We start from the raw sequence: 26,781 nt of genomic DNA on the forward strand, positions 1-26,781 counted from the left end.
CCAGGAACTTACTTACCACAGATTTCAGACTTCTAGAGCAGAAGAGCATAGTTTCCAGGATGTTCTCTGCCCCTGCTTCAATAAAGGCCATATTCACTTCCCTGCGGTCTACCAGCGTTTGTCACTCCTGATGCACCTTCCAGATGGTGAAAAAGCTTTGGGGTGTCAGGTTACTTGTTACAGAAAATCCGCCTCTTATTTTCTCTTGTAACCAGGATATTTATGTAATTGTTCCACTGAAGTTTCTCGTTGGTGGGATGTGGGTAATTAAGCAGTACGAATGTCAAAGATAAATAAATTAGTCTCTCTTGCTGGAGAAAATCAGTAACTCGCACTCTTGGCACAAATGCTACTTGCTACCTAGCTGCATGCAGGCATGGACTGTTAATTTGGGAACCGGAGTGAAGGGACTGAGGATAGGATGGATGGTAAAAAAGCAAAGATAGTGTGCAGTCAGACTGTCAGGAAATGCAGGCAGATGATAGGTCAAAATTGCAGCCAGAAAAGTGGGTATCAGTGCAATAGGGATGCAGAATCAAAAAGGGTGGCAAATATAGTAGTCAAAGAGTTATATCTCAATGCATGGGATTTAAAAAATAAGGCGGACGATCTTGTTGCACTTTTACAGATTGTTGTGTATGATATTGTGGCCATCACTGAATCGTGGCTGAAGGATGGTTGTAGCTAGCAGCTGAATGTCCAAGGTTAAACATTTTATCAGGAGGATGGGAAGGTAGCGTGGTTCTACTGGTAAAGAATAGCATCATATCATGAAAAAGATGCGACTTAAGATCAGAAGATGTTGAATCTTTGTGGGTTAAGAAACAGCAAGGGTAAAAAGACCCAGATGGCAGTTATATACAGGCCTCCAAGCAGTAGCTGGGATATGGACTACAGACTACAACGGTAAGTAGCAAAAGTGTGTCAAAAGGGCAATGTTATGATAGTCATGGGAGATTTAAACATGAAGGTAGATTGGGAAAATCAGGTTGGTGATGGATTTCAAAAGAGTGAATTTGTTGAATGCCTACGAGATGGCTTTTTAGAGCAACTTGCCTAATGGGGATCAGCTATACTGGACAGGGTGTTATGTAATGAACCAGAGGTGATTTGGGAGCTTAAGGAAAAGGAACCCTTAGGAAGTAGTGATCACAATATGATTGAGTTCAACTTGAAATTTGATAGGGAGAAAGGAGAGTCTAACGTAGCAGTATTTCAATAGAGAAAAAGAAATTATAGTGGTATGAGAGAGGAGTTGGCCAAAGTAAATTAGAAGGAGATGCCAGCAGGGATGACAGCAGAGCAGCAATGGCTTGAGTTTCTGGAGAAAATGAGGAAGATGCAGGATAAATATATTCCAGAAATAAAGAAATACTCAAGTGGCAAAATAGTACAACTGCAGCTGACAAGGGAAGTCAAAGCTAATGTAAAAGCAAAAAAGAGGGCATACAACAAAGCAAAAATTAGGGGTAAGACAGAGGATTAGGAAGCTTTTAAAACCCTACAGAAAGCAACTAAAAGAATCATTAGGAGGAAAAAGATAAAATGTGAAAGCAAGCTAGCAAATAATATCGAGGTAGATAGAAAAAGCTTTTTCAAGTATGTAAAAAATAATAGAGAGATGAGAGTGGATATAGGAAAATGAGGCAGGAGAAATAATAATGAGAGACAAGGAGATGGCAGATGAACTAAATAAGTATTTTGCATCAGTCTTCACTGTGGAAGACACTAGCAGTGTGCCAGGTGCTGAACGGTGTGAGGAAAGATAAGTGAGTATAGTTACTATTACAAGGGAGAAGGTGTTCAGAAAGCTGAAAGACCTAAGGGTACAGAAGACATGTGGTTCAGATGAACTGCGCCCTAAGGTTCTGAAAGAATTGACGGTAGAGATTGTGGAGGCATTAGTAATGATCTTCCAAAAATCATTGGACTCTGGTATGTTTGCAGAGGACCGGAAAATTGCAAATGTCTACACTTTTTAAAGAAAGGAGGAAGGCAGCAGAAAGGAAATTATAGACCAGTTAGTCTGACCTCAGTGGTGGGAAGATGTTGGAGTCAGTTGTTAAGGATGAGGTTATGGAGAACTTGCTGACACAGGACAAGATAGGACAAAGTCTGCATGGTTTCCCAAAGGGAACATCTTGCCCGATGAACCTGTTGGAATTCTTTCAGGAGATTACAAATAGGATAAAGGGGATGCAGTGGATGTTGTATATTTAGAATTTCAGAAGGCCTTTGGGGAAGGTGCCATACATGAGGAAGCTTACCAAGTTAACAGCCCATAGTATTACAGGAATGTTACTGGCAGGGTTAGGGCATAGGCTGATTGGTAGGAGGCAGTAAGTGGGAATAAAAGGATCTTCTTCTGGTTGGCTGCCAGTGAGTAGGTCATAAGATATGGGAACAGAACCAGGCCATTCAGCCATCAAGTCCACTCCACCACTTCATCATGTCTGGTCCCAGATCCCATTCAACTGCATTCACCTGCCATCTCACCATATCCCTTGATGCCCCGACCAATCAGGAATCTAACAACTTCCACTTTTAAAATACCCACTGACTTGCGCTCCACTACAGTCTGTGGCAGAGCATTCCAGACTCTGCACTCTTTGACTTAAAAAAATCCTCTTTACTTCTGTCCTAAAAGGTCACCCCTCAATTTCAAGGCTGTACCCTCTAGTTCTGGATACCCCCACCAGAGGAAACATCCTCTCCACATCCACCTTATCTAGTCCTTTCAACTTGTGGTAGGTTTCAATAAGCTCCCCGTGCATTCTACTAAATTCCAGTGAGTACAGGCCCAAAGCTGCCAAATACTCCACACGTCAACCCCTTCATTCCCAGAATCATCCTCGTGAACCTCCTCTGGACGCTCACCTAAGTCCAATTACGCTACTTTGCCCCTTACCTGGTCTCACCTATCACCAACAAGAGAAAACCTGTAGATTTTGGAAATCCAAGCAACCCACACAAAAACAAACTCAACAGGCCAGACAGTGAATAAACAGTCGCCATACGTGTGCGTGTTGCTGAGGAACACAGTAACGTGTTCCATGACGGACTCGCCCATGCTGTTCTTTTGTGAGGACGGGCAGCTCTGCGCTTGCGCGAAGCGATCGGGTGACCCGAAGCCGTAGCGGCGAGTGTGGAAGCGCTCTGTGGGCGGTGGATGCTTCACTGAGCAGCCGAGGGAAATTTACACAGACTGTGCGTATGTAAAGTTATTGAAACCGGCGGGCTTTGAGATAGAAATCAGTAGGCGTTTATCTGGAATGATGATGAGGTTCGTAAATGAACTCTGGCCGCTTGTTTCTATAAATGGCTGCTGATGATCATTACCACAGGAGATTCTGTAGAGGCTGGAAATCCGGCGACACACCCACAAAGTGCTGGAGGAGCTCAGTAGGTCAGGCAGCGTCTATGGAAACGAATGGGGATAGGAATTAAAATCGTTGGCCACCGGGAAATTCTGCTTTTTTTTGCGGGAGGTGTCTTGTCAAAGCTGTCACCCGATTTACATCAGGGCTGATTCCCATTCGCGTCCCGGTATTTCGGTCTATATTTCCTCTTCTCCACTCTCAGGGCGAAGGAGCAACACTTCCTATTTCGTCTGGGTAGCCTCCAACCTAATGATTTCCCCTTACGGTAATGTGTTTTCCTCCTTTTAATTTCCCCTTTCCCTCCCCGTTCCTATTCCCCACTCTTGCCTCTTACCTCTTCTCCTCACTTGGTGCACCCGCCTCACTTTTTGCTTTCCTATCAGATTCCTTCTTCTCCAGCCCTTTACCTTTCCCATCCACCTGGCTTCACCTTTCACCTTCAAACTAGTCCTCATTACCACCACCCAAACTTTTTATTCTGACATCATCCCCCTTCCTTTCTGGTCCTGATGAAGGGTCTTGGCTTGTAATGTCAACTGTGTATTCGTTTCCATGGGTGCTGCCTCACCTGCTAAGTTCCTCCAGTATTTTGTTTGTGTTGCTCTGGTAATCATTGTTCACAGCTCCTTTCCAGTTTGTTATGTGAGGGAGGGGGGGTTGGGGCTCCTTGTTGCATTCTGTTAGTTTTTTGTGGGGGGGAGATTTGGGGTAGATGTTTTTGTTCCATTTTGTGTGTGGGGGTTTGGGGTCAATGTTCTTGTGTGGGAGTTGGGGGTGATGGGGTCAACGTTCAGGATACTGTTAGGTGCAGAGGGTGGGTTTGATTCTCTGAATGGCTTTCATGTTCTTTGTTTTGTGGCTGTCTGGAGAAGAGGAATCTCAAAAGTGTATATAGATAAATACTTTGATAAGTGACGTTGAACTGGAACAAAATGTACGCAGGTTGTAGACCTCGTGCTGAATCAGGTCAGGTGTCAGACTTCTTGGCAGGTGAGTATTTGGAGACAGTGACCACAACTGCCTGACCTTTACCATAACCTTGGAGAGTGGTAGGAACAGAGAGTACTGGAAAGTATTTAATTGTATCTGTGTGGGGGGGGGATTATGATGCTTTTTGGCTGGAACTTAAGAGCAGAAATTGGGAACAGATATATTGAGGGAAATGCACAATGGAAATATGGCAAATAGGATTATGGAAAACTTTAAGGTGTTCTAATGTATGTTCACACAAGAGGAAGACTAGAGTGAGGATGTAGAAGGAAACATGCCTGGAATTAGGGTCCTTAATGAGGACTTTGCTTAAGAACATAAGAAATACTTTACTTATACTTTATTGTCGCCAAACAATTGATACTAGAACGTACAATCATCACAGCGATATTTGATTCTGCTCTTTGTGCTCCCTGGAGTACAAATCGATAGTAAATATTAAAAATTTAAATTATAAATCATAGTAGAAAAGGGAAAGGAAGGTAGTGCAAAAAAAACGAGAGGCAGGTCCGGATATTTGGAGGGTATGATCTGGGTCAGGATCCGTTCAGCAGTCTTATCACAGCTGGAAAGAAGCTGTTCCCAAATCTGGCTGTACGAGTCTTCAAGCTCCTGAGCCTTCTCCCAGAGGGAAGAGGGACAAAAAGTGTGTTGGCTGGGTGGGTCGTGTCCTTGATTATCCTGGCAGCACTGCTCTGACAGCGTGCAGCGTAAACTGAGTCCAAGGACGGAAGATTGGTTTGTGTGATGTGCTGGGCTGTGTTCATGATCTTCTGCAGCTTCTTCCGGTCTTGGACAGGACAACTTCCATACCATAAATAGGAGCAGGAGTAGGCCATCTAGCCTGTTTAACCTGCTCCACCATTTAATAATGTCATGATTGACATGGCCTTGGATTCATCTCAAAATACCTGCCTTTTCCCCTTAACCCTTAATTTCCCTATTATGCAAAACTCTATCCAACCTCGTCTTAAATATATTTACTGAGGTAGCCTCTACTGCTTCATTGGGCAGAGAATTCTATAGATTCATCACTCTCTTGAAAAGCAGTTCCTCCTCATCTCTGTCCTAAATCTACTCCCCTGAATCTTGAGGCTATGTCCCCTAGTTCTAGTGTCATCTACCAGTGGAAACGACTTTCCTGCCTGTATCTTATCTATCCTTTTCATAATTTTATGTTCCCATAAGCTTTCCTCTCATTCTTCTGAATTCCAGTGAGTACAATCCCAGATAACTCAATTTCTTCTCAGGGTCTAACCCCTTCATCTCTGAAGTCAACCTGGTGAACCTCCTCCAAAACCAGTATATCCTTCTTCAAGTAAGGAGATCAGAACTGCATGCAGTACTCCAAGTGCGGTCTCACCAGTACCCCGTACTGTTGCAGCATAACATCCCTGCTTTTAAATGCAATCCCTCTAGCAATGAAGGCTAACATTCCATTTGTCATCTTGATAGCCTGCTGCACCTGCAAACCAGCCTTTTGTGATTCATGCACAGGCACTCCTAAGTCCCTCTGCACAGCAGCATACTGCAGTTTTTTACCATTTAAATAATAATCTGCTCTTCCATTTTTCCTTCCAAAGTGGATGACCTCGCATTTACCAACATTGTACTCCATCTGCCAGACCCTTGCCCACTCGCTTAACCTATCTATATCTCTCTGCAGACTCTCTGTATCTTCTGCACAATTTGCTTTTCCACTCAATTTAGTGTCATCGGCGAATTTATATGCATCACATTCAGTCCCCTCTTCCAGATCGTTAATGTATATCGTGAATAGTTGCGGGCTCAGCACCAACCCCTGTGGCACACTGCTCACCACTGAATGCCAACGAGAGTAACACCAATGTATCCCAATTCTCTGATTTCTGTTAGTTAACCAATCCTCTATCCAAGCTAATACATCACTGTCAACTCTATGCATCCTTATCTTATGGATAAGTCTTTTATGTGGCAGCTTATCAAACACCTTCAGCGTCCACCTGTTCCCCTCTATCCACTGCACTCATTATATCCTCAAAGAACTCCAGTAAGTTTGTCAAACAGGACCTGCCTTTGCTGAATCCATGCTGCATCTGCCTGATGGATCCATTTCTTTACAGATGCCTCACTATTTCTTCTTTAATGATAGCTTCAAGCATTTTCCCAAATACAGATGTAAAACTAACTGGCCTATAGTTACCTGCCTTTTGCCTACATACTTTTTTGAACAGTGGCGTGACATTCACCTGCCCAGAGTCCAGAGAATTTTGCTAAATTGTCACCAAAGCCTATACTATAACTTCAGGCCAACAAGTTTGTTCTGCACTACCTCTTAAGTGATAGCTATCGTACTGAGGTCCTCAGCTCCCATCACATCCATAATATCTCTCTTTGGCATGTTAAATGCGTCCTCCATCGTGAAGACCAACACAAAATAGTCATTCAAAGCCTCTGCCATTTCCTCATTACCCGATATCAATTCCCCCTTCTTGTCCTCTAAGGGACTTTCATTCACTTCAGGGCATCCACCCTTTTCTGCTTTATGTAATTATAAAAACTTTTACTATCCATTTTTATATTTTGTGCTTGTTTATTTTCATAATCTACCTTCCCTTTCTTTATTGCTCACTTTGTGGTATTTTTAAAGTGTTCCCAATCTTTCCGTTTCCCACTACTCTTGGCGACTTCGTATATACAAGCTTTTAGTTTGATGCCTTCATTTATTTCCTTAGTTATCTAAGGCTAGCTCTCCCCACCCTTACTGTCCTTGCTTTTAACTGGAATATACTTACGTTGAGCACCGCGAAAAATCTCTTTGAAAGTCTTCCACAGTTCCTCAACTGTCTTGCCTGTGTTCCCAGTCTACACTAGCCAAATCCTCCCTCATCCCATTGTAGTCTCCATTGTTTAGGCATTATACACTGGTTTTAGATCGAACTGTTGCATCCTTCTTTTGTATGAGAAACTCAATCATACTGTGATCACTCTTCCCAAGAGGATCCCTAACTACAAGATCACTAATTTTACCTGTCTCATTGCACAGGACCAGACATAAGATAGCACGTTCCCTTGTAGGTACAGTAAGATGCTGTTCAAGAAAGCCAATATGGATGCATTCTACAAAGTCCTGCTCAAGACTGCCTCGATCAACTTGATTGACCCAATCTATGTGCAAGTTAAAGTACCTCATGATAACTGCTGTTCCATTCTCACATGCCTCAGATATTTCTCTTTTTATGTTTTGCTTTGTCTTTTTTTATCTCTTGATCATTTTCATCTTTTGCTTTATCTTTATTCACACTTTTCTTTTTTTACTTTATCCATACTTCTCCAATCTATTGAACCCACCCCCCTAGTATTTAGTTTAAAGACCTATCCATAGCCTTAGTTATGCGATTCAGTAGGATCCAGGTCCCATCAGGGTTCAGGTGGAGCCCATCCCATTGGTACAACTCCCTCCTTCCCCAATACTGGTGGCAATTTCCCATGAATTCAAACCCTCTTCTCCCACACCAATCCTTGAGCCATGCATTTAACCCTCTAATCTTCTTGACCTTATGCCAATTTGCACGTGGCTCAGGTAGTAATCCAGAGATTATTACCTTTTTGGTTCTGCTTTTTAATTAGGTCCCTAGCTGCTCAAATTGCTTTGGTAGAACCTCTTTCCTTGTTCTACCTATGTCATTGGTACCCACATGGGTTCAGTATTCAGCAGTGAGAGGGAAATTGAGGTTTGTGAGGATTTTGTAAAATAGGCTGACATGCTACAACAAATTGATGTTCAGAAAGAGGAAGTGCTGGAACTTCTGGAAAACATTAGGATAGATTAATCCCCAGGGTGGAATATACCAGAGGTTATTATGAGAAGTGAGGGAAGAGATTGCTGTGCCTTTGATTATCTTTGTGTCCTCACTGGCCATAGGAATCATACCAGAAGATTGGAGGGTGGCAAATATTATTCATTTGTTCAAGAAACGGAATAGGGATAACACTGAAAATTATAGACCAGTGAGTCTCACTGTAGTGTTGGGCAAATTATTGGAGAAGATTCTTAGAGACAGAATTTATGAGCATTTGGAGAAGTCAGCGTGGCTTGGTGAGGGGAAAGGTATGTCTCACAAGCTTGATTGAACTCTTTGAGGATGTGACAAAGCATACTGATGAAGGTAGAGTAGTGGATGTGGTGTATATGGATTTTAATAAGGTATTTGATAATGCTCCCTGTGGTTGACTCATTCAGCAAGTCAGGAGGCACAGGATCCTGGGAAGCTTGGCTGCATGGATTCAAAGTTGGCTTACCCATAGGAGGAAGAGGGGGTTGTATATGGAGCATATTCTGTATGTAGGTCAGTGACCCTTGGTGTTCTGGAACCCACGCTCTCTATGATTTTTATAAATGACTTGGATGAGGAAGTGGAAGGGTGGGTGAGAAAATTTTAAGATGATGTGAAGGTTGGTGTTGTGGATAGTGTAGAACATCATCAGGGGTTACAATGGATATTGATAGGAGGCAGAGCTGGGCTGAGAAGTGGCAAATGGAGTTCAACCTGGAAAAGTGTGAAGTGATTCACTTTGGAAGATCAAACTTTTGAAGGCAGAATACAGGGCTAATGACAGGATTCTTAACAGTGTGGTTGAACCTAGGGTTCTTGGGGTTCACATGCTTAGATTTCTGAAAGTTGCCAGACAAGCTGATAGAGCAGTTAAGAAGGATATGCCTGCATTGTTGGAGGATTGGGTTCAAAAGACATGAGGTAACGTTGCAGCTCTATAAAACCCTGGTTGGACCACATTTGGAAAATTGTATTCTGTTCTGGTTGCCTCATAGGAAGGGTCTAGAAGCTTTAGCGAGGGTGCAGAGGAGATTTACCAGCATGCTTCCTGGATAGAGAACGTGTCTTATAAGATAGGTTGAGCAAGCTGGGCTTTTCTCTTTGGAGCGAAGGAGGAGAGAAGTGACTTGATGGAGCCATACAAGGTGTGATGAGAGACATATATAGAGTGGAGAGCCAGAGACATTTTTCCAGGTTGTAAATGGCTAACACCAGGGGCATAATTTTAAGTTGATTGGAGAAATATATAGGAGATGTTATTTAATTTTTTTTTTACTCAGAGTGATGCTACGTACCGGCAGCAAAAGATATGAAATTGAGTTGTGTTCTTATAGATAAACAACGAAATTTATTAACCTCTACTCAATAGAAAAGTAAACAAACGACTAACTTAAACGGAAGTCAACAGTGTTATGCATCTATAGCTATCAAACAGTCGAACTTAGAGACAATTCTTAACAGATCTTACTCAAGCACAGTCTTAAAGTGGTAGTTTAAGAAGTCCAAGTGATTCGTGAAATAAGTGAGAGGAGAGACTTCCCGAAGCAGCAATGAGATGATTCTTGAAGAAAAGAAGAAACCGTTGATACTGATCCCAGCCGAGAAGTACCTTTTCTGAAGAGACTACGAAGAGTGAGTTTTCTCAAAGTAACTGACCTTTCGCCAAAATGGTCACCACACAACACCCAAACCATGTAGGGGTTAACAGAAGTGCGTGCCACGTATGGATTATACAAAGTGTCAGTCACACCCGAAATGCACTGAATGCTGCTGATCAACCCCAATCCTTTGGGTTCATTCGAAGCCTGCAATCTTCACACTCTCGCTCCTTCTACGATTGCGTAACCACCAACTGCGACTCCCCAATAAAGCAACCGCCAACAGTCGGCGGTCCCCCTTTTTATACTAGTGGGATATGCTGTCATGTGACACTCACAGGTAACAAAGTCATGGGACACTCATGGGAATCGATACTCATGGGAATCACGAGACACTCACGGTAATCAACACTGTGGACAGGTAACAGTAATGAGTGTGTGGAACGCCTTACCAGGGCAGTTTGAGAGGCAGATAGAGGCATTTAAGTAATTCGTAAATAGACCCATTGATTAGAGAAAAAGGAGGGCTATGTAGAAGGGAAGGGTTAGATTGATTTTAGAGCAGGTTATTGGTTGTCAGGACATCATGGGCCGAAGGGCCTGTACTGTGCTGTAATGTTCGAAGTTCTGTGAGGTTTTATATCTCATAATTAATTTTTCCTCCTCCTATCCTGATTTAACTGCTGCAGATCAACAGTAATTAGCAAATGTCTGCTACCCCTTCTCTGTCAGCATAGATCCATTTTTGTCATTCAGTCCCTTGGTCTTCATCTTCGCAAACGTTCTCCTGTTTACCCCATCTTCACCTTTCTATACAAGTTTAAATGTTTGATTTTAACTGTTAGCTAGTTCTGATTGAAAGATCATTTACAATATTTCTTTTTCTTGATCTAACAGTGTTTGTTTTATTTTTATTTTAGCTTTTCAACATTTTTTAGTCTTTTGCTTTTCAATTCTAGGTCCAGTCGACCTTCACTAATCCAACTACCTGTAATCCGGTTCCTTCGATAATCCGGCACTGATTATGCTTAATATGATCCTTCTGTAATTCGGCATTTTCACTAATCCGGCACTGCTCAGGTCCCAATGGTGCCAGATTGGTGAAGGGCAACTTGTAATAAATAAAATATTCTGTTTATAAATTAATGCAAAAATGAATTTGAAAAGGTTTCCCTTCCCATTAGAATGTTGACAGCTGTTGAATTTATACCAATTTAAAAAAAATCTATATTGCTGTTTTTTTCTGCTTTAACAGTTGTTTAAAATGTAACCTGGAGGATTGATTGTAGGTTAACATTTTGTTACAAATTTATTTACTAGGATTGTGTAATATTTTTACATTGCAAAAGATAATACTTGTAGCGAGTCAACATCATAGAGCTTTGTAATTGTAATCATAATTAACATTTGATTCATTTGCATATCTTTTGCATATCTTCATTAGCATTATTTTTGTTTCAGCAGGTATGAAACATTTTTGGATGTTATGGTTTGTGAAAAGTAGCTACCCTAATAGCTCCTGCAAAATGATACCATCCATTAAAAGGCTGCTCACTTCAGGTACGTTATTATACTGTATGAACTTGCATCTTTTCATTCAAATTAGTAATTGACAGTTTCTTGTTTTTTTTAATGTTTGTAGTCTGCTCAAGTTATTTTGTAGGATGAATTGATTATTGTACTGCTGTGAGTAAATAACTTGTCAGAATTCTAGCTTGGTGGAATTAGTGTTGCAGTTTTAATGTTAGCTAAGGGGTTGTTTAATGACATTTCAGAATCCGAATCGGGTTTAATGTTGTTGGTATATGTCGTGAAATTTGTTAACTTTTACAGCAGCCGTACAATACATGATAAATATGAAGGAAAAACTAATTATGTTAAGTATACATGTATATTAAATAATTAAATTTAAAAAGTAGTGCAAAGACAAATTTAAAAAGTAGTGAGATAGTGTTCATGGGGTCAGAGAGGAAGAAGCTGTTCCTGAATCGCTGTATGGGTGTTTTCAGGCTTCTGTACCTCCTTCCTAATGGTAACAATGTCCGTGTGCAGGTCAGTGGGACTAGGCAGAAAATGGTTTGGCACAGCCAAGAAGGGCCAAAGGGCCTGTTTCTGTGCTGTAGTTTCTATGGTTCTAAGAGTGTATGTCCTGGGTGGTGGGGGTCCTTAATGATGGACGCTGCCTTTCTGATGCACCACTCCTTTAGGATGTTTTGGATACTACAGAGGCCAGTACCCATGATGGAGCTCTCAACATAACTGAAGTGGAATTAATAAATTTCCTGGAAGGAATGATAAACCACGATCATACTTTCCACAGCTTTCATTACTCCTTTACATGATGATGATTTGTTCTGTGAACTAAGGAGTTCTGCAAAAATACTCTAATTTCTAAAAGCAGTCTGTCAACTTCAGGGTATTATTACAGCCCCACACTATCCTCAGACTTTACCACCTTCATTGTAAATTAATAAACACAAATGACTGCAATACTTGACTTTGGCAGTGGTGGAGAATGAATCGAGTTAGCATTGGAACCACAATGTTAGCTTCTTAGAAATGTTTGCACAGAGCTTGAGGGATAGCACTGGGGACAATTTAAGAAAATTCAGTGAGGAGGACTGTCTTGGCGGCCGTGGACCACAGTATTATGTCTGGGCAGAGAGATGTGGTGATTCTGTGGGGAACTGTAGCTGTCTGCCAAGATCTGATCTGATGTTCTACTCCTTGCCTGTGGAGAGGAGTCCTTCAGGAGCTCTTGGGCGAGTGCATTCAGCACTCTTGCCAGCCTTAAACAAATGGGACGAGTTATCATCCCGCTGGGGAAAGGCAGATCCTCGCATCCGCAGGTCTTGAAGATCTCTGCCAGCTTCTTTAGGACCTGGTTGCGCTACCATCTACAGTGTCCTTGGGACAGTGCAGTCTTGTTCACATTAGTGGTATCACACAGGGCTGCTATCCTCAGTGCTGAACCACTGGTGAAGATTTTGGGGGACAGGGCAAAGTGTCATAGGTTGCATTGATGAGGAAGCTGAGACTGGCTTGTGGGACCTTCCACAGGTCAGACTGACTGTTTGACCTGTTGATGGTGCCTTCCCATGTTGTGCAGGTTCCCTGGTGGCCCTGTGCCACTGCCTTCACCCTATAGTGCTCCTGGTCTGTCCTTGTTTCCTCCTCCACTACCATGGCTTTCCTCTTTCTTTGAGGCCTTGGACCGGAAACGTGCTGTCTTTCCCAAGTCACGTTCTGCATGTCCAGCCTGGGCTCCACTAACAACCTCTTGGTGCTGCACCCTGCTGATGGCCTGGTCTACTTCAGCTTGAGCTCTCCATTTGCGGCTGGTATGGATTGGGCCACTGATGGATCGGTGGACTCCCTCAGCTCAACGATCAGTTGGGTTTTCTGCTTGTACCCCAAGCTGATGGATCTCAGTGGCAGCTGCAAGATGTTCTTCCTGAAGAGACCAGTGTTCGAGAAAACACTGAGACAGGCCCAGGCATTTCCGGAAATATGAGTTGGCTATCCCATCCATCCCACTGGCTATTGATGAGGAAATTTTACACATTTTCAGGGACCACGTCATTCTGTGGCTCAGTGTGAACCGATAGCATCACACTTTATACTTTCCAGATAGTTGGCTCTGGTCGATTCTGGCTAGTCCCTCTGAGCTGTTTTGTGCTACTTTTCCCATCTGCCTGTCAGAGAGCTCTTGCAGTGTACTGCCTCTCAAGGCTTTGGGTGGGCTCTCTGGCCAACAATGGGATTTCCTTGCCCCCTACAACAAAGGTGATATTGTCACTTCTGACCCTGTTTTGGAGGGATAGGCTTCACGACTTGGAAGGCTTGATCCTCATCCTTGCCCATGTCACTAGCGTGTCCAGCTTCTTCAACAGGTGCCTTGTGCAATTAGTTGTCTGAAGGATGCTTGTGACATCAACCATGTAGCTTCTCGGTGGAGGAAGCCTCTGTCCTGATTGTAGCTTTATCCCTCCAACCACCTGCCTTGCTCCAATAAGGATGATCTTGAAGGCTGCCTTAAAGAGAATGGGAGAGATGGAACACCCTATTGCAATGCTTACTTTGAGTTGCTGCCACCCCATTATAAAGTCTTAAAGTCTTTTCTTCTAGTTCTTCCACAGCTGGCTACACCTTCGTACTAGCAGTTCTGTCCTTCTCTCATCTTCCCTTTTATCTTGGAGCAGTGACTAGCTTTACGCCAACTTCACCAAGTCTATCTCTACATGCCTCGTAGAGGAAGTTTTCAAATGAGTTGAGCTTATTTTCCACTTGTCCACATAGCGTGCGCTCTAGGATCGCGCTGAGTTTCACTCCCACGTTGTTCACCTTTGTGCCTCCTTCCTGGTTTCTTCCTCTTAGCTTTGCAGAGTGGCTCCACAGATGGGGGGGGAATGGCAGGTGTGTTTGTGTGCTCACACACAGGGGGATTGCCTCCATTGTTGGGCCGTCTTCCCCTACTAACAAATCACCTCCAGCAATGTTGAGTCCTTCAGTGCTGAGGTTTTCTACCTGGCTTTGGGTCCTTCTTGTCTGATCTGCTGCAGCATTACAAGGTTGCTGTTGACCTTTCTCGCTGCACTTCATTCTCCCCTGATGGATTTGTAGCCCCCAATGTATTATCACGTTCTCCCATCCACACCTTCACTTCTGAAGAATCTTTATCTCCTTGTCTTTATTTGTACCAGTCATTGTCATGTAATCCATCCCGCCTCTTCGAGGGCCTTCAGGTTGTCTTCTCTTAAAAGAATCTTTTTAGAAACATAAATAATGTAAACGTGTTCAGTTGTTGAGAATTTATGAGGATGATGTGGGATTCTAGCCATAGTTAAATCTTTAGGGAAAATAGAAAAAATTGAATTAGAGTGGGATCATAATTTAAATAGTGCATTTTACTGGGAAAATGAATGCTCTCAATGTAGTCTAGTAAATTTTGAACAATTTCTCACAGATTTTTAAAATTTCTCAGTATTAGAACATAGAATAGCATAACACAGGAACAGTCCTTCAGCCCACAATGTTGTACCAAACTCACGACATGAGTAATAAAATGACTGACTACACTAATCCCTTTTTATACAATGTCTATAACCTTCCATTTCCTGCATATTCATCTAAGGCCTCTTATCACCTTTGCTTCCACTAGTCCAGGTGGTAGATGCAAGCACCCAGCATTGTGTATTTAAAAAAAACTTGCTTCAAAACACCTCCTTCAAACTTACCCCCGCTTCCCCACCACCACCTTAAATGCATGCCCTCTGGCGTTACATATTTTAACCCTGGAAAAAGTTACTGGATGCCTAACCATGCCTCATTCTTTTAAACTTCTATCAGATCTCCTCTTTATATGTCGTTCCAGTACAAGCAACCAAAGTTTGTTCGAACTTCCCTTATAGCACATGCTTCTAATCCATGTGGTATCCTGGTAAACCTTTTCTGAACCCTCTTCAAGGCTTCAGCACCTTTAATGGGGAAACCAGAACTGAATGTAATGCTCCAGATATGGCCTAACTAGACCTTTATAAAGTTGCAACATGACTTGCCAAGTCTTCAACTCAGTGCCTAGACCAGCGGTCCCAACCACCGGGCTGTGGACCGGTACCAGGCCGCTAAGCATCTGCTACCGGGCCGCGAGGAAACGATATGAGTCAGCTGCACCTTTCCTTATTCCCTGTCACGCACTGTTGAACTTGAACACAGGCAAAGTCATTACGCACGCATCATCCATGTCAGTGCGTGAAGATCAATTCCTTGAGCTTGCAAATGACGGCGGGCTGAAAGGTATGTTTGACATAGCATCTCTGCCAGCATTCTGGATCAAAGTCAAGCCTAAATGTCCTGAGATAGCCACAAAAGCACTGAAAACGTTGCTTCCATTTCCAACATATCTCTGCGAAGTGGGCTTTTCTGCAATGAATGCAACGAAAACTAAATTGCGGAATAGACTGGACATAAGGAACCCTCTTCGAGTATCGCTGTCTCCCATCACCCCTCGATGGCACCGTCGTGTTGCAGGGAAACAAGCCCAGGGCTCCCACTGATTCATTGATATTGGTGTGTTGCAATGATTTTATATGTTCATACGGGGAAGATATGTCCTGTGTGTTTAATATCCAAACGTTACTTAAAATGTTACATAGAAACATAGAAATCGTACAGCACAATACAGGCCCTTCGGCCCACAAAGTTGTGCCGAACATGTCCCTACCTTAGAAATTACCAGGCTTACCTATAGCCCTCTATTTTACTAAGCTCCATACACCTATCTAAAAGTCTCTTAAAAGACCCTATCATATCTGCCCCCACCACCATTACTGGCAGCCCATTCCATGCACTCACCACTCTCTGAGTAAAAAAACTTACTCTGACATCTCCATTGTACCTAATCCCCAGCATCTTAAACCCGTGTCCTCTTGTGGCAACCATTTCAGCTCTGGGGAAAAAGCCTCTGACTATCCACACGATCAATGCCTCTCATCATCTTATACACCTCTATCAGGTCGCCTCTCATCCTCTGTCGCTCTAAGGAGAAAAGGCCGAGTTCACTCAACCTGTTTTCATATTCATAAGGCATGCTCCCCAATCTAGGCACCATCCTTGTAAATCTCCTCTGCACCCTTTCTACGGCTTCCACATCCTTCCTGTAGTGGGGCAACCAAAACTGAGCACAGTACTCCCCAAGTGTGGTCTCACCAGGGTCCTATATAGCTGCAACATTACCTCTCGGCTCCTAAATTCAATTCCACGATTAATGAAGGCCAATACACCGTATGCCGCCTTAACCACAGAGTCAACCTGCGCAGCTGCTTTGAGCGTCCTGTGGACTCGGACCCCAAGATTCCTCTGATCCTCCACACTGCCAACAGTCTTACGATTAATACTATATTCTGCCATCATATTTGACCTACCAAAATGAACCACTTCACACTTACCTGGGTTGGACTCCATCTGCCACTTCTCAGCCCAGTTTTGCATCCTAACAATGTCCTGCTGTAACCTCTGACAGCCCTCCACACTATCCATAACACCTCCAATCTTTGTGTCATCAGCAAACTTACTAACTCATCCCTCCACTTCCTCATCCAGGTCATTTATAAAAATCACGAAGAGTAAGAGTCCCAGAACAAATCCCTGAGGCACACCACTGGTCACTGACCTCCATGCAGAATATGACCCGTCTACAACCACTCTTTGCCTTCTGTGGGCAAGCCAGTTCTAGATCCACAAAGCAAAGTCCCCTTGGATCCCATGCCTCCTTACTTTCTCAATAAGCCTTGCATGGGGTACCTTATCAAATTTCTTGCTGAAATCCATATACACTACATCTACTCCTCTTCCTTCATCAATGTATATAGCCGCATCCTCAAAATATTCAATCAGGCTCGTAAGGCACGACCTGCCCTTGACAAAACCATGCTGACCTGTTATGGTGCTATTGACTTCTAAGTGACTTGTAATTGACTTACCACTACATTCATGCGCTGTGTTACATAAAACCTAAAATAACACTAACATATAGTAAAAGCAGGAATGATATGATAAATACACAGCCTATATAAAGTTGAAATAATGTACATACAGTGTAGTTTCACTGAACAGAATCGCCAAAAGCGATTTGTAGAAAAAAAGCGACACGTACACACATGCGCACACAGGTGCCCACGCAAGATTTCATGGTCATGGTAGTCTTTCTCAGGATAAACACAATGTATTTGACTGCTACTCTTGTCCGTTGGTAACCCCCCCCCCCCCCCCCACCCCGGGTCGGCTGGTCCGCAAGAATATTGTCAATAATAAACCAGTCCGTGGTGCAAAAAAGGTTGGGGGCCCCTGGCCTAGGCTAACAAAGGCACTCTATCAACATGTATAGCAACTTTCAGGAAACTATGGACCCCAAGATCTGTCTGCATGTCACTGTAAGGGGCTTGTCATTAAGACTGTGCTGTATCTTTATATTTGATCACCAACACAGAATCAGGTTTATTATCACCGGCATGTGACAAGAAATTTGTTAACTCAGCAGCAGTTCAATACAATACATAATCCAGCAGAGAGAGAAAAATAATAATAAATAAATAAGATAAAACATAATAAATAAACAAGTAAATCAATTACGTACATTGAATAGATTATTAAAATATGTGCAAAAACAGAAATACTGTATATTAAAAAAAAAAGTGAGGCAGTGTCCAAAGCTTCAATGTCGATTCAGGAATCGGATGGCAGAGAGGAAGAAGCTGTTCCTGAATCACTGAGTGTGTGCCTTCAGGCTTCTGTATCTCCTACCTGATGGTAACAGTGAGAAAAGGGCATACCCTGGGTGCTGGAGGGTGCTGGGTGCCATCTGCCATTTCTCCACCCATATCTGCATCTGATCTATATCCTGCTACATACTTTGCCAGTCTTCTATACAATCCACAACAACTCCAATCTTCCTATAGTCTGCAGCCTTACTAATCCACCCATCTACATTTTCATCCGGGTCATTATAGATCCCTGCAGAACCCGAGTCACAGACCTCCAGCCAGAATAAGTAACATCATCCATCACACTCTTGTTTTCTATGGGTAAGCCAACTGAATCCAAATGGCCAATTCATCATGGACGCTATGTATCTTAATCTTCTGGATGGGCCTCCCAATCACCTCGTCAATCACCTAACTAAAATCCATGTGAACAATGTCCACAGCTTGACCTTCCATCACCTCATTGAAAAATAAAAAAACACTCTTTTCCCCACACAGAGCTATGATGACTATCCCTAATTAGATGAAGATTTTCCCAAATGCTCATCTTTTCCTGGAGAATGCTGTCCAGCAAATTCCACAAGGCCATGAGACATACGAGCAGAATTAGGCCATTCAAGCCATCTAATCTGCTCTGCATTTCATCATGGCTGATCCTGGCTCCCATTCAACCCCATACACCTGCCCTCTCACCATATCCCTTGATGCCCTGACCAATCAGGAATCTATCAACTTCCACTTTGAATATATCCACGGACTTGGCCTCCACTGCAGATTGTGGCAGAGCATTCCACAGATTCACCATTCTTTGGTTAAAAAAAAATTCTTTCTTCCTTCTGTTCTATAGTTCTTGATACCCCTACCAGAGGAAACGTCCTCTCCACACCCACCTTATCTAGCCCTTTCAACATTTGGTAGGTTTCAATGATATCCCCACACATTCTTCTAAATTCCCATGAGTACAGGCCCAAAGCTGCCAAACGCTTCTCATATGTTAACCCCTTCATTCACATAATCATCCTTGTGAACCTCCTCTGGACTCTCTCCAATGACAATGCACCCTTTCTGAGATAGTGGGCCCAAAACAGTTGACAATACTCCAAGTGCAGGTTGACTAGTCTTGTAAAGCTTCGGCATTATCTCCTTGCTTTTATATTCTATTCCCCTTGAAATAAATGTTGCTTGCCACCTTTACCACAGACTCAACCTGTGAATTAACCTTCTGGGACTCTTGCGCGAGGACCCTGATATTTGAATTTTCTCCCCATTTAGCTGACAGTCTGCACTATTGTTCCTTTTACCAAAATGCATTATCATACATTTCCCAACACTGTATTCCATCTGCTAGTTTTTTGCCCATTCTTCCAATTTGTCTAAGTTCTGCTACAATCATATTGCTTCCTCAGCACTATCTATGCCTCCACCTATCTTCGTATCATCTGCAAACTTTGCCACAAACCCATCAATTCCTCTATCCAAATCATTGACAATGTGAGAAGTAATGGTCTCAGTACTTTCCCCTGCGGAGTACCACTAGTCATTGGCAGCCAACCAGAAAAGGCACCCTTAATTCCCGCTGGATACCTCCTGCCTGTCAGCCATTCCTTGTACAAAGCCAGTATCTTTCCTATAACACCATAGTATTTTATCTTACTAAGCAATCTCATGTGACGCACCTTATTGAATTGAATTGAATTGAGTGATCCTTATTGACATTATACATAGGTACAATGAAACTCTGTTTGGCTTCCTCTCAGACAATTAAATAAAGCGGTAGATAAAAACAAGACAGTAATAGAAAAACAGTATTAAATAGATAAGTAGCAGAAAATAATTCGCAGCAGCACCAGAATATCACAGTAATGCACAAAGTGCCGTCAGTACAAGTATTTGAGTCCTTGTGTGCTCATGTGTGTGCTCACAGTTTCAGTCATTGTTCTGGGGGAGTGGTGTGATGGAGGCCACAGCTCTGGGATCGAAGCTGTTCCTCAGTCTATTTGTTCTGGCTTCTAGTGTCCTGAACCTTTTGCTGGATGGCAGCAGGTCAAACAGGGAGTGGCCGGGGTGTGTGCTGTCTCTGGTTATGCTGATTGCTTTCCTCCTGAGTCTGCTGGAATCAAATGCCTTCTGAAAATCTTAAGTAAATGGCATTCACTGCCTTTCTTTTGTCCACCCTACGTGTTACTTCCTCGAAGAATTCTAACAGATTTGTCAGGCAAGATTTCCCTTTACAGAAACCATGCTGACTTGAACTGACATATATAGTCTCCAAGTATCCTGAAATCTCGTTCTTAATAATGGACTCCCAACACTTTCCCACCCACTGAGGTTAGGCTAACTGGCCTATAATTTCCTCTCTTTTTGTCTTCCTCCCTTCTTAAAGAGTGGATTGATATTTGCAATTTTCCAGTCCTCTGGGATCATGCCAGAATCAAGTAATTCTTGAACGATCATGACCAATGCATCCATTATCTCTTTAGGAACCTCTTTCAGGACTCTGGGCTGCAGTCCATCTGGTCCAGGTGACTTATCCACCTGAAGACCTTTGAGTTTGCCTCACACTTATTCCTTTGTAGTAGCAATGGCATTCATTCCTGCTCCCTGACACTCTGGCATACAACTAGCGTTTTCCACAGGAAAAACTGAAGCAAGGCTCTTAAGTTCATCTGCCATTTCTTTGTCCCCCATTACTACCTCACCAGCATCATTTTCCAGTGGTTCAATATCAACTCTTGCCTGCCTTTTATTTAACTGAAGAAAACTATTAGTATCCTGCTTTATATTATCAGCAAGTATGCCCCTGTATTTCATCCTTTCCCTTCTTATAACTTTTTTAGTTGCCTTCTGTTGGATTTTAAAAGCTTCCCAATCATCCAATTTCCCACTCATTCTTGCTACCTTGTATGCCCTTTCCTTGGATTTTATGTAGTCCTTCAACACTTTCCCAACCACTGGCCTATCATTTCCTCTCTTTTGTCTTTGTCCCTTCTTGAAGAGTGGAGTGACATTTGCAATTTTCCAGTCCTCTGGGACCATACCAAAATCAAGTGTTTCTTAGAAGATCATGACCAATGCCTCCATTATTTCTTCAGGAGCCTCTTTCAGGACTCTGGATTTAGTCCATCCAGGTGACTTACCTACCTTAAGACCTTTCAGTTTGCCTCACACTTATTCCTTTGTAATAGCAATAGAGCTCACTCCTATTCCCTGACGCTCACAGACCTCTGGCACACTGCTAGTGTCTTCCACAGTAAAGACTGAAGCAAAGTACTTATTAAGTACATCTGCCATTTCTTTGAACCCCATTACTATCTCATCAGCATCATTTCTCAGTGGTCCATTATTAACTCTTGCCTTCATTTTTTCTTAATACTAGACAACGAGGTGACCCGTTGGGGCACCCTTTGAGAGAAGGGTAGTGCAGTCTGATGTGACCAGAATGAACATTAAATTTTCTTGAATGCTATTGGTATTGCTTTGCTTTGGAAACTGAAGTAGAAAACCTCAGTTTATTAAAGAAGAATGACGTGTAGCAAAGCAAATATAGCTCCTCCTCGCTTAACGAAGGACACTTTTGATGGCATCACTTCTGGCTTATCTGCCATCCAGGACATCTCAAATGTCCTCTTTCTTTAAGGATCGTGGTTTCCCTTCTGTCGTCATCAATGATGCCCTCACCCGCATCTCCTCCATTTCCCGCACTTTGGCCCTCACCCCGTCCTCCTGTCACCACAGCAGGGACAGAGTTCCCCTCGTCCTCACCTACCACCCCACCAGCCTCCGGATCCAGCACATTATCCTCTGCAACTTGCGCCACCTTCAACAGGACCCCACCACTAAGCACATCTTTCCCTCTCTACCCCTCTCCACTTTCCGCAGGGATCGTTCCCTCCGCAACTCCCTGGTCCACATGTCCCTCCCCACAGGTCTCCCACTCAGCACTTATCCCTGTAAGCGTAAGTGCTACACCTGTCCCTACACCTCCTCTCTTGCCACCATTCAGGGCCCCAAACAGTCCTTCCAGATGAGGCAGCACTTCACTTGTGAGTCTGTTGGGGTCATCTATTGCATCCGGTGCTCCCGGTGCTGCCTCCTGTACATCGGTGAAACCCGACGCAGATTGGAGGACCATTTCGTCGAGCACCTCCGCTCCGTCCGCCACAACAGACAGGATCTTCCGGTTGCCACTCACTTCAACTCTGCTTCACACTCCCATTCAGATATGTCCATACATGGCCTCCTTTACTGCCATGATGAGGCTAAACCCAGGTTGGAGGAGCAACACCTCATATACCGTCTGGGTAGTCTCCAGCCCCGGGCATGAACATCGAATTCTCCAATTTCCGGTAATTCCGTCCCCCTCCCTTCCCCCATCCCTGTTACACTCTGCCCCCTCCCCCAGCTGCCTATCACCTCCCTCATGGTTCTGTCTCCTTCTACTACCCATTGTGCTTTTCCCTATTCCTTCTTCACCTTTCCTGCCTATCCTTCTCCCTGCTTCCCCTCCTCCACCCCCACCCTCTTATCTTTCCCCTTACTGGTTTTTCACCTGGCACCTACCAGCCTTCTCCTTCCCACCCTCCCCCCACCTCCTTTATAGGGCCTCTGCCTCCTCCCTCTTCAGTCCTGACGAAGGGTTCCGGCCTGAAACGTTGACTGATCATTTCCACAGATGCTGCCCGACCTGCTGAGTTCCTCCAGCGTGTTGTGAGTGTTGCTCTGCCACCCTTGTGCCTCTCGTTGTCATTCTGGAGACATGCAGCCCTTTCATTCCCCATCTCTTCATCTCTCCTGCTGTTTGTTCTTTGTCTTTGATCCTGGAGACGTGCATGCCTCTCCTCCTCTGTCTCTTCTTCTCTGTCTCTTCTCCTGTCATCTTTTTTTGTCCTGACTCTTTGATCCTGGAGTCATGCGGCCTTGGCCTCATCCGATTCTTGTTCTCTCCCTCTCATTGCTGCTTCCAGACGACGTTTGGTGTCATCTGTTGACCATGATGTTCCCCTTCCCTTTCCACACGGCATAATTAGGCTGACCCTTTTTTTTTTACCCTAATGCTGGATAGAAGATATGAAGCACTAACACCAAAGGATGCTGATTATTCTTGGTGATGTGGTTGGCGCTCTCCTAAATGGATGTGATATAGTCACTGCTGTCCTTTGTCTGCAGCAAAGGGTTTTATGAGTGTCTTGGAGAACGTCACTACAATAAGATTTAATTATCTCTTATTGATGGGTGGCAGTTAGATCTGTCCCAATCCTGCACATGCTGACGGTGATTAGCAGAATGTGACTCCGTGAAGTAGAACTGCCCTACCCTTTTGCTCCAGTAGGTGTCGCTGCTGAGGCTGGCCGTGCGCATGCGTCGGGCTGTTGTGTTCTGACTTCCATGATGGCCGATTGAGTCTTGGGTGAAAGCCAGCCTGTTGATTTTGGCCGAATGAGCAATTTTATACGAATATATAACCCTGAACTTTGCCTGCATTCTGTAAGTTAGTGCATTTTAATTCGATTTAGCCAAAAAAAGTGCCACTGTAATGCACCATTTGCGCTAATTGGAGATCACAAACAGAGCATGAGAGTTTTTGTAGTATATAGATAACTGAAAAAACTTTTGGTATCCTTCTTTATATTATTGGCTAGTTTGCCCCATATCTCGTTTTTCCCTTTATAGCTTTTTTAGTTGCCTTTTGTTGGATTTTAAAAACTTCCCAATCATCCAATTTCCCATTCACTTTTGCTACCTATATGTCCTTTCCTTGGCTTTTATGCAGTTCTTTTTACCTTCCCTTGGCAGCCACGGTTGGCTACCCCTGCCATTTGAGAACAACTTCTTCTGTGGGATGTATCTCTCCTGCGCCTTGTGAACTGTTCCCAGAAACATCAGCCACCTCTATTCTGTTGTCATCCCCACCAGTATCTCCCTCTAATCCACCTGGGCAAACTTCTCTCTCAAGCCTCTGTAATTCCCTTTATTCCGTTGTGAAACTGATACTTGTGACTTGTGCTTCTCCCTCTCAAATCGCAGTATGAATTCAATCATATTTTAATCACTGCCTCCTAAATGTTCCTTTACCTTAAACTGATTAATAAAATCTGGGTTATTACATAACACACAATCTAGGATAGCCTTTCCCCAAGTAGGCTCAAACACAGGCTGCTCTAAAAAGCCACCTAATAGGCATGCAACAAATTCCCTCTCTTGCGATCCGATGCCAACCTGATTTTCCCAATCCCCTTGCATATTGAAGTCCCCCATTACAATTGTGACATTGCTTTTATTACGTGCCCCTTCCAGCTCTCTTTGCAATCTCAACCCCACATCTTTGCTACTATTTGGAGGCCTATATATGATTCCCATAATGGTTTCTTTATGCTTGCAGTTTCTTAGCTCCATCCACACAGATTCAATATTTTCTGACCCTATGTCACCTCTTTCTAAAGATGTAATTCTATATCTCAGCGGTCCCCAACCTCTTTTGCACTGCGGACCGGTTTAATATTGACAATATTCCTGCGGGCCGGCTGACTGGTGGTGGTGGGTGTTAAACACGCCCGGAATATAGGTGATAAGTCAACTATAAGTCACTTATAAGTGGCTAACACACTCAATTTCGTTTCTAAATGGGTTTATCTAACAAATTTAATATTAAACACACACTGCATATTTTCTTCGCATGAGTATAGTGATAAGTCAATTATAACAGTGGTCCCAAACCTCCAGGCCGCGGACCGATACATTGCTGCGAAGAATGCAGCGGTACAGCGGTAGCTGGAACGCACCCAGCACATCTTTAAGAAAAAAGCCGAAATAAACAAGCTAATTGATTAGGTGCTGCCCAGCTCATAAATGTCGGCCCAGATCAGAGGCGACGCATTTGGCAATCACCTCTGATCTGGGCCGACATTTACGTGCCGGGCAGCACCTAATCAATTAGCTTGTTTATTTCAAGCAACACACATCAAAGTTGCTGGTGAACGCAGCAGGCCAGGCAGCATTTCTCGGAAGAGGTACAGTCGACGTTTCAGGCTGAGACTCTTCGTCAGGACTAACTGAAGGAAGAATTAGTAAGAGATTTGAAAGGGGGAGGGGGAGATACAAAATGATAGGAGAAGACAGGAGGGGGAGGGATGGAGTCAAGAGTTGGACAGGTGATTGGCAAAGGGGATATGAGAGGATCATGGGACAGGAGGTCCAGAGAGAAAGACAGGGGGAAGGGTAACCCAGAGGATGGGCAAGGCGTATAGTCAGAGGGACAGAGGGAGAAAAAGGAGAGCGAGAGAAAGAACGTGTGTATATAAATAAATAACAGATGGGGTACGAGGGGGAGGTGGGGCATTAGTGGAAGTTAAGTCAATGTTCATGCCATCAGGTTGGAGGCTACCCAGATGGCATATAAGGTGTTGTTCCTCCAACCTGAGTGTGGCTTCATCTTTACAGTAGAGGAGGCCGTGGATAGACATGTCAGAATGGGAATGGGATGTGGAATTAAAATGTGTGGCCACTGGGAGATCCTGCTTTCTCTGGCGGACAGAGCGTAGGTGTTCAGCAAAGCGGTCTCCCAGTCTGTGTCGGGTCTCGCCAATATATAGAAGGCCACATCGGGAGCACCGGACGCAGTATATCACCCCAGCCTACTCACAGGTAAGTGTCACCTCACCTGGAAGGACTGTTTGGGGCCCTGAATGGTGGTGAGGGAGGAAGTGTAAGGGCATGTGTAGCACTTGTTCCGCTTACAAGGATAAGTGCCGGAGGGAGATCAGTGGGGAGGGATGGAGGGTACGAATGGACAAGGGAGTCGTGTATATTCCGTCTGGGTAGCCTCCAACCTGAAGGCATGAACATCGACTTCTCTAACTTCCGCTAATGCCCCACCTCCCCCTCGTACCCTATCTGTTAGTTATTTTTATACACACATTCTTTCTCTCACTCTCCTTTTTCTCCCTCTGTCCCTCTGAATATACCCCTTGCCCATCCTCTGGGTCCCCCCCCGCCTTGTCTTTCTCCCCGGACCTCCTGTCCCATGATCCTCTCATAACCCCTTTGCCAATCACCTGTCCAGCTCATGGCTCCATCCCTCCCCCTCCTGTCTTCTATCATTTTGTATCTCCCCCTCCCCCTCCCACTTTCAAATCTCTTACTAACTCTTCCTTCAGTTAGTCCTGACGAAGGGTCTCGACCTGAAACATCGACTGTACCTCTTCCGAGAGATGCTGCCTGGCCTGCTGCGTTCACCAGCAACTTTGATGTGTGTTGCTTGAGTTTCCAGCATCTGCAGAATTCCTGTTGTTACCTTGTTTATTTCGGCTTTTTTCTTAAAGATGTGCTGGGTGCGTTCCGGCTACCGCTGTACCGCCACATTCTTTGCGGCCCGGAGGTTGGGGACCACGGAATTATAAGTCAATAGCATCTTAACATTTTAAGTAACGTTTGGATATTAAACACACACCGCCTATTTTCCTCGTATGAACATATAAAATCATTGCAACACACCAATATCGCTGAATCAGTGGGAGCCCTGGGCTTGTTTTCCTGCAACAAGACGGTCCCATCGAGTGGTGATGGGAGACAGCGATACTGGAAGGGGGTTCCTTATGTCCAGTCTATCCTGCAATTTAGATTTTGTTGCATTCATCGCAGAAAAATCCGCTTCGCAGTGATATGATGTTGGAAATGGAAGCAATGTTTTCAGTGCTTTCGTGGCTATCTCAGGATATCTAGCCTTGACTTTGATCCAGAA

The 26,781-nt window shown here is 43.8% G+C and overlaps 2 protein-coding genes across 13 annotated transcripts in view; one reads left to right on the forward strand and one right to left on the reverse strand.

Annotated features, from left to right (window-relative positions):
* LOC140186666 (immunoglobulin kappa light chain-like) overlaps window positions 1-110 on the reverse strand; it is a 38,832-nt gene extending 38,722 nt beyond the window's left edge. The window contains exon 1 of the mRNA XM_072241103.1: window positions 17-110. The gene's annotated coding sequence lies outside the window, so the exon portion shown is untranslated. The remainder of the gene's footprint in view (window positions 1-16) is intronic.
* The window catches only part of LOC140186665 (acyl-coenzyme A thioesterase 5-like), a 113,207-nt gene that overhangs the window by 48,499 nt on the left and 37,927 nt on the right, over window positions 1-26,781 (forward strand). For 2 of the 12 annotated variants that reach the window (XR_011882910.1, XM_072241090.1), the window contains exons 1-2: window positions 3,406-3,645; window positions 11,248-11,343. Coding sequence is in view for 11 of the 12 variants with exons in the window: in XM_072241090.1 (XP_072097191.1) it covers window positions 3,630-3,645; window positions 11,248-11,343 (112 nt within the window). In the remaining variant the exon portion in view is untranslated. Of the gene's footprint in view, window positions 1-3,125; window positions 3,284-3,400; window positions 3,646-9,326; window positions 9,818-11,244; window positions 11,344-26,781 lie in introns of those variants that run through there. The other 10 variants (XM_072241091.1, XM_072241098.1, XM_072241096.1 and 7 more) reach the window with 9 other exon arrangements.

The sequence above is a fragment of the Mobula birostris genome, chromosome 23 (genome assembly GCF_030028105.1).
Source record: "Mobula birostris isolate sMobBir1 chromosome 23, sMobBir1.hap1, whole genome shotgun sequence".
Classification (NCBI taxonomy): domain Eukaryota; kingdom Metazoa; phylum Chordata; class Chondrichthyes; order Myliobatiformes; family Myliobatidae; genus Mobula; species Mobula birostris.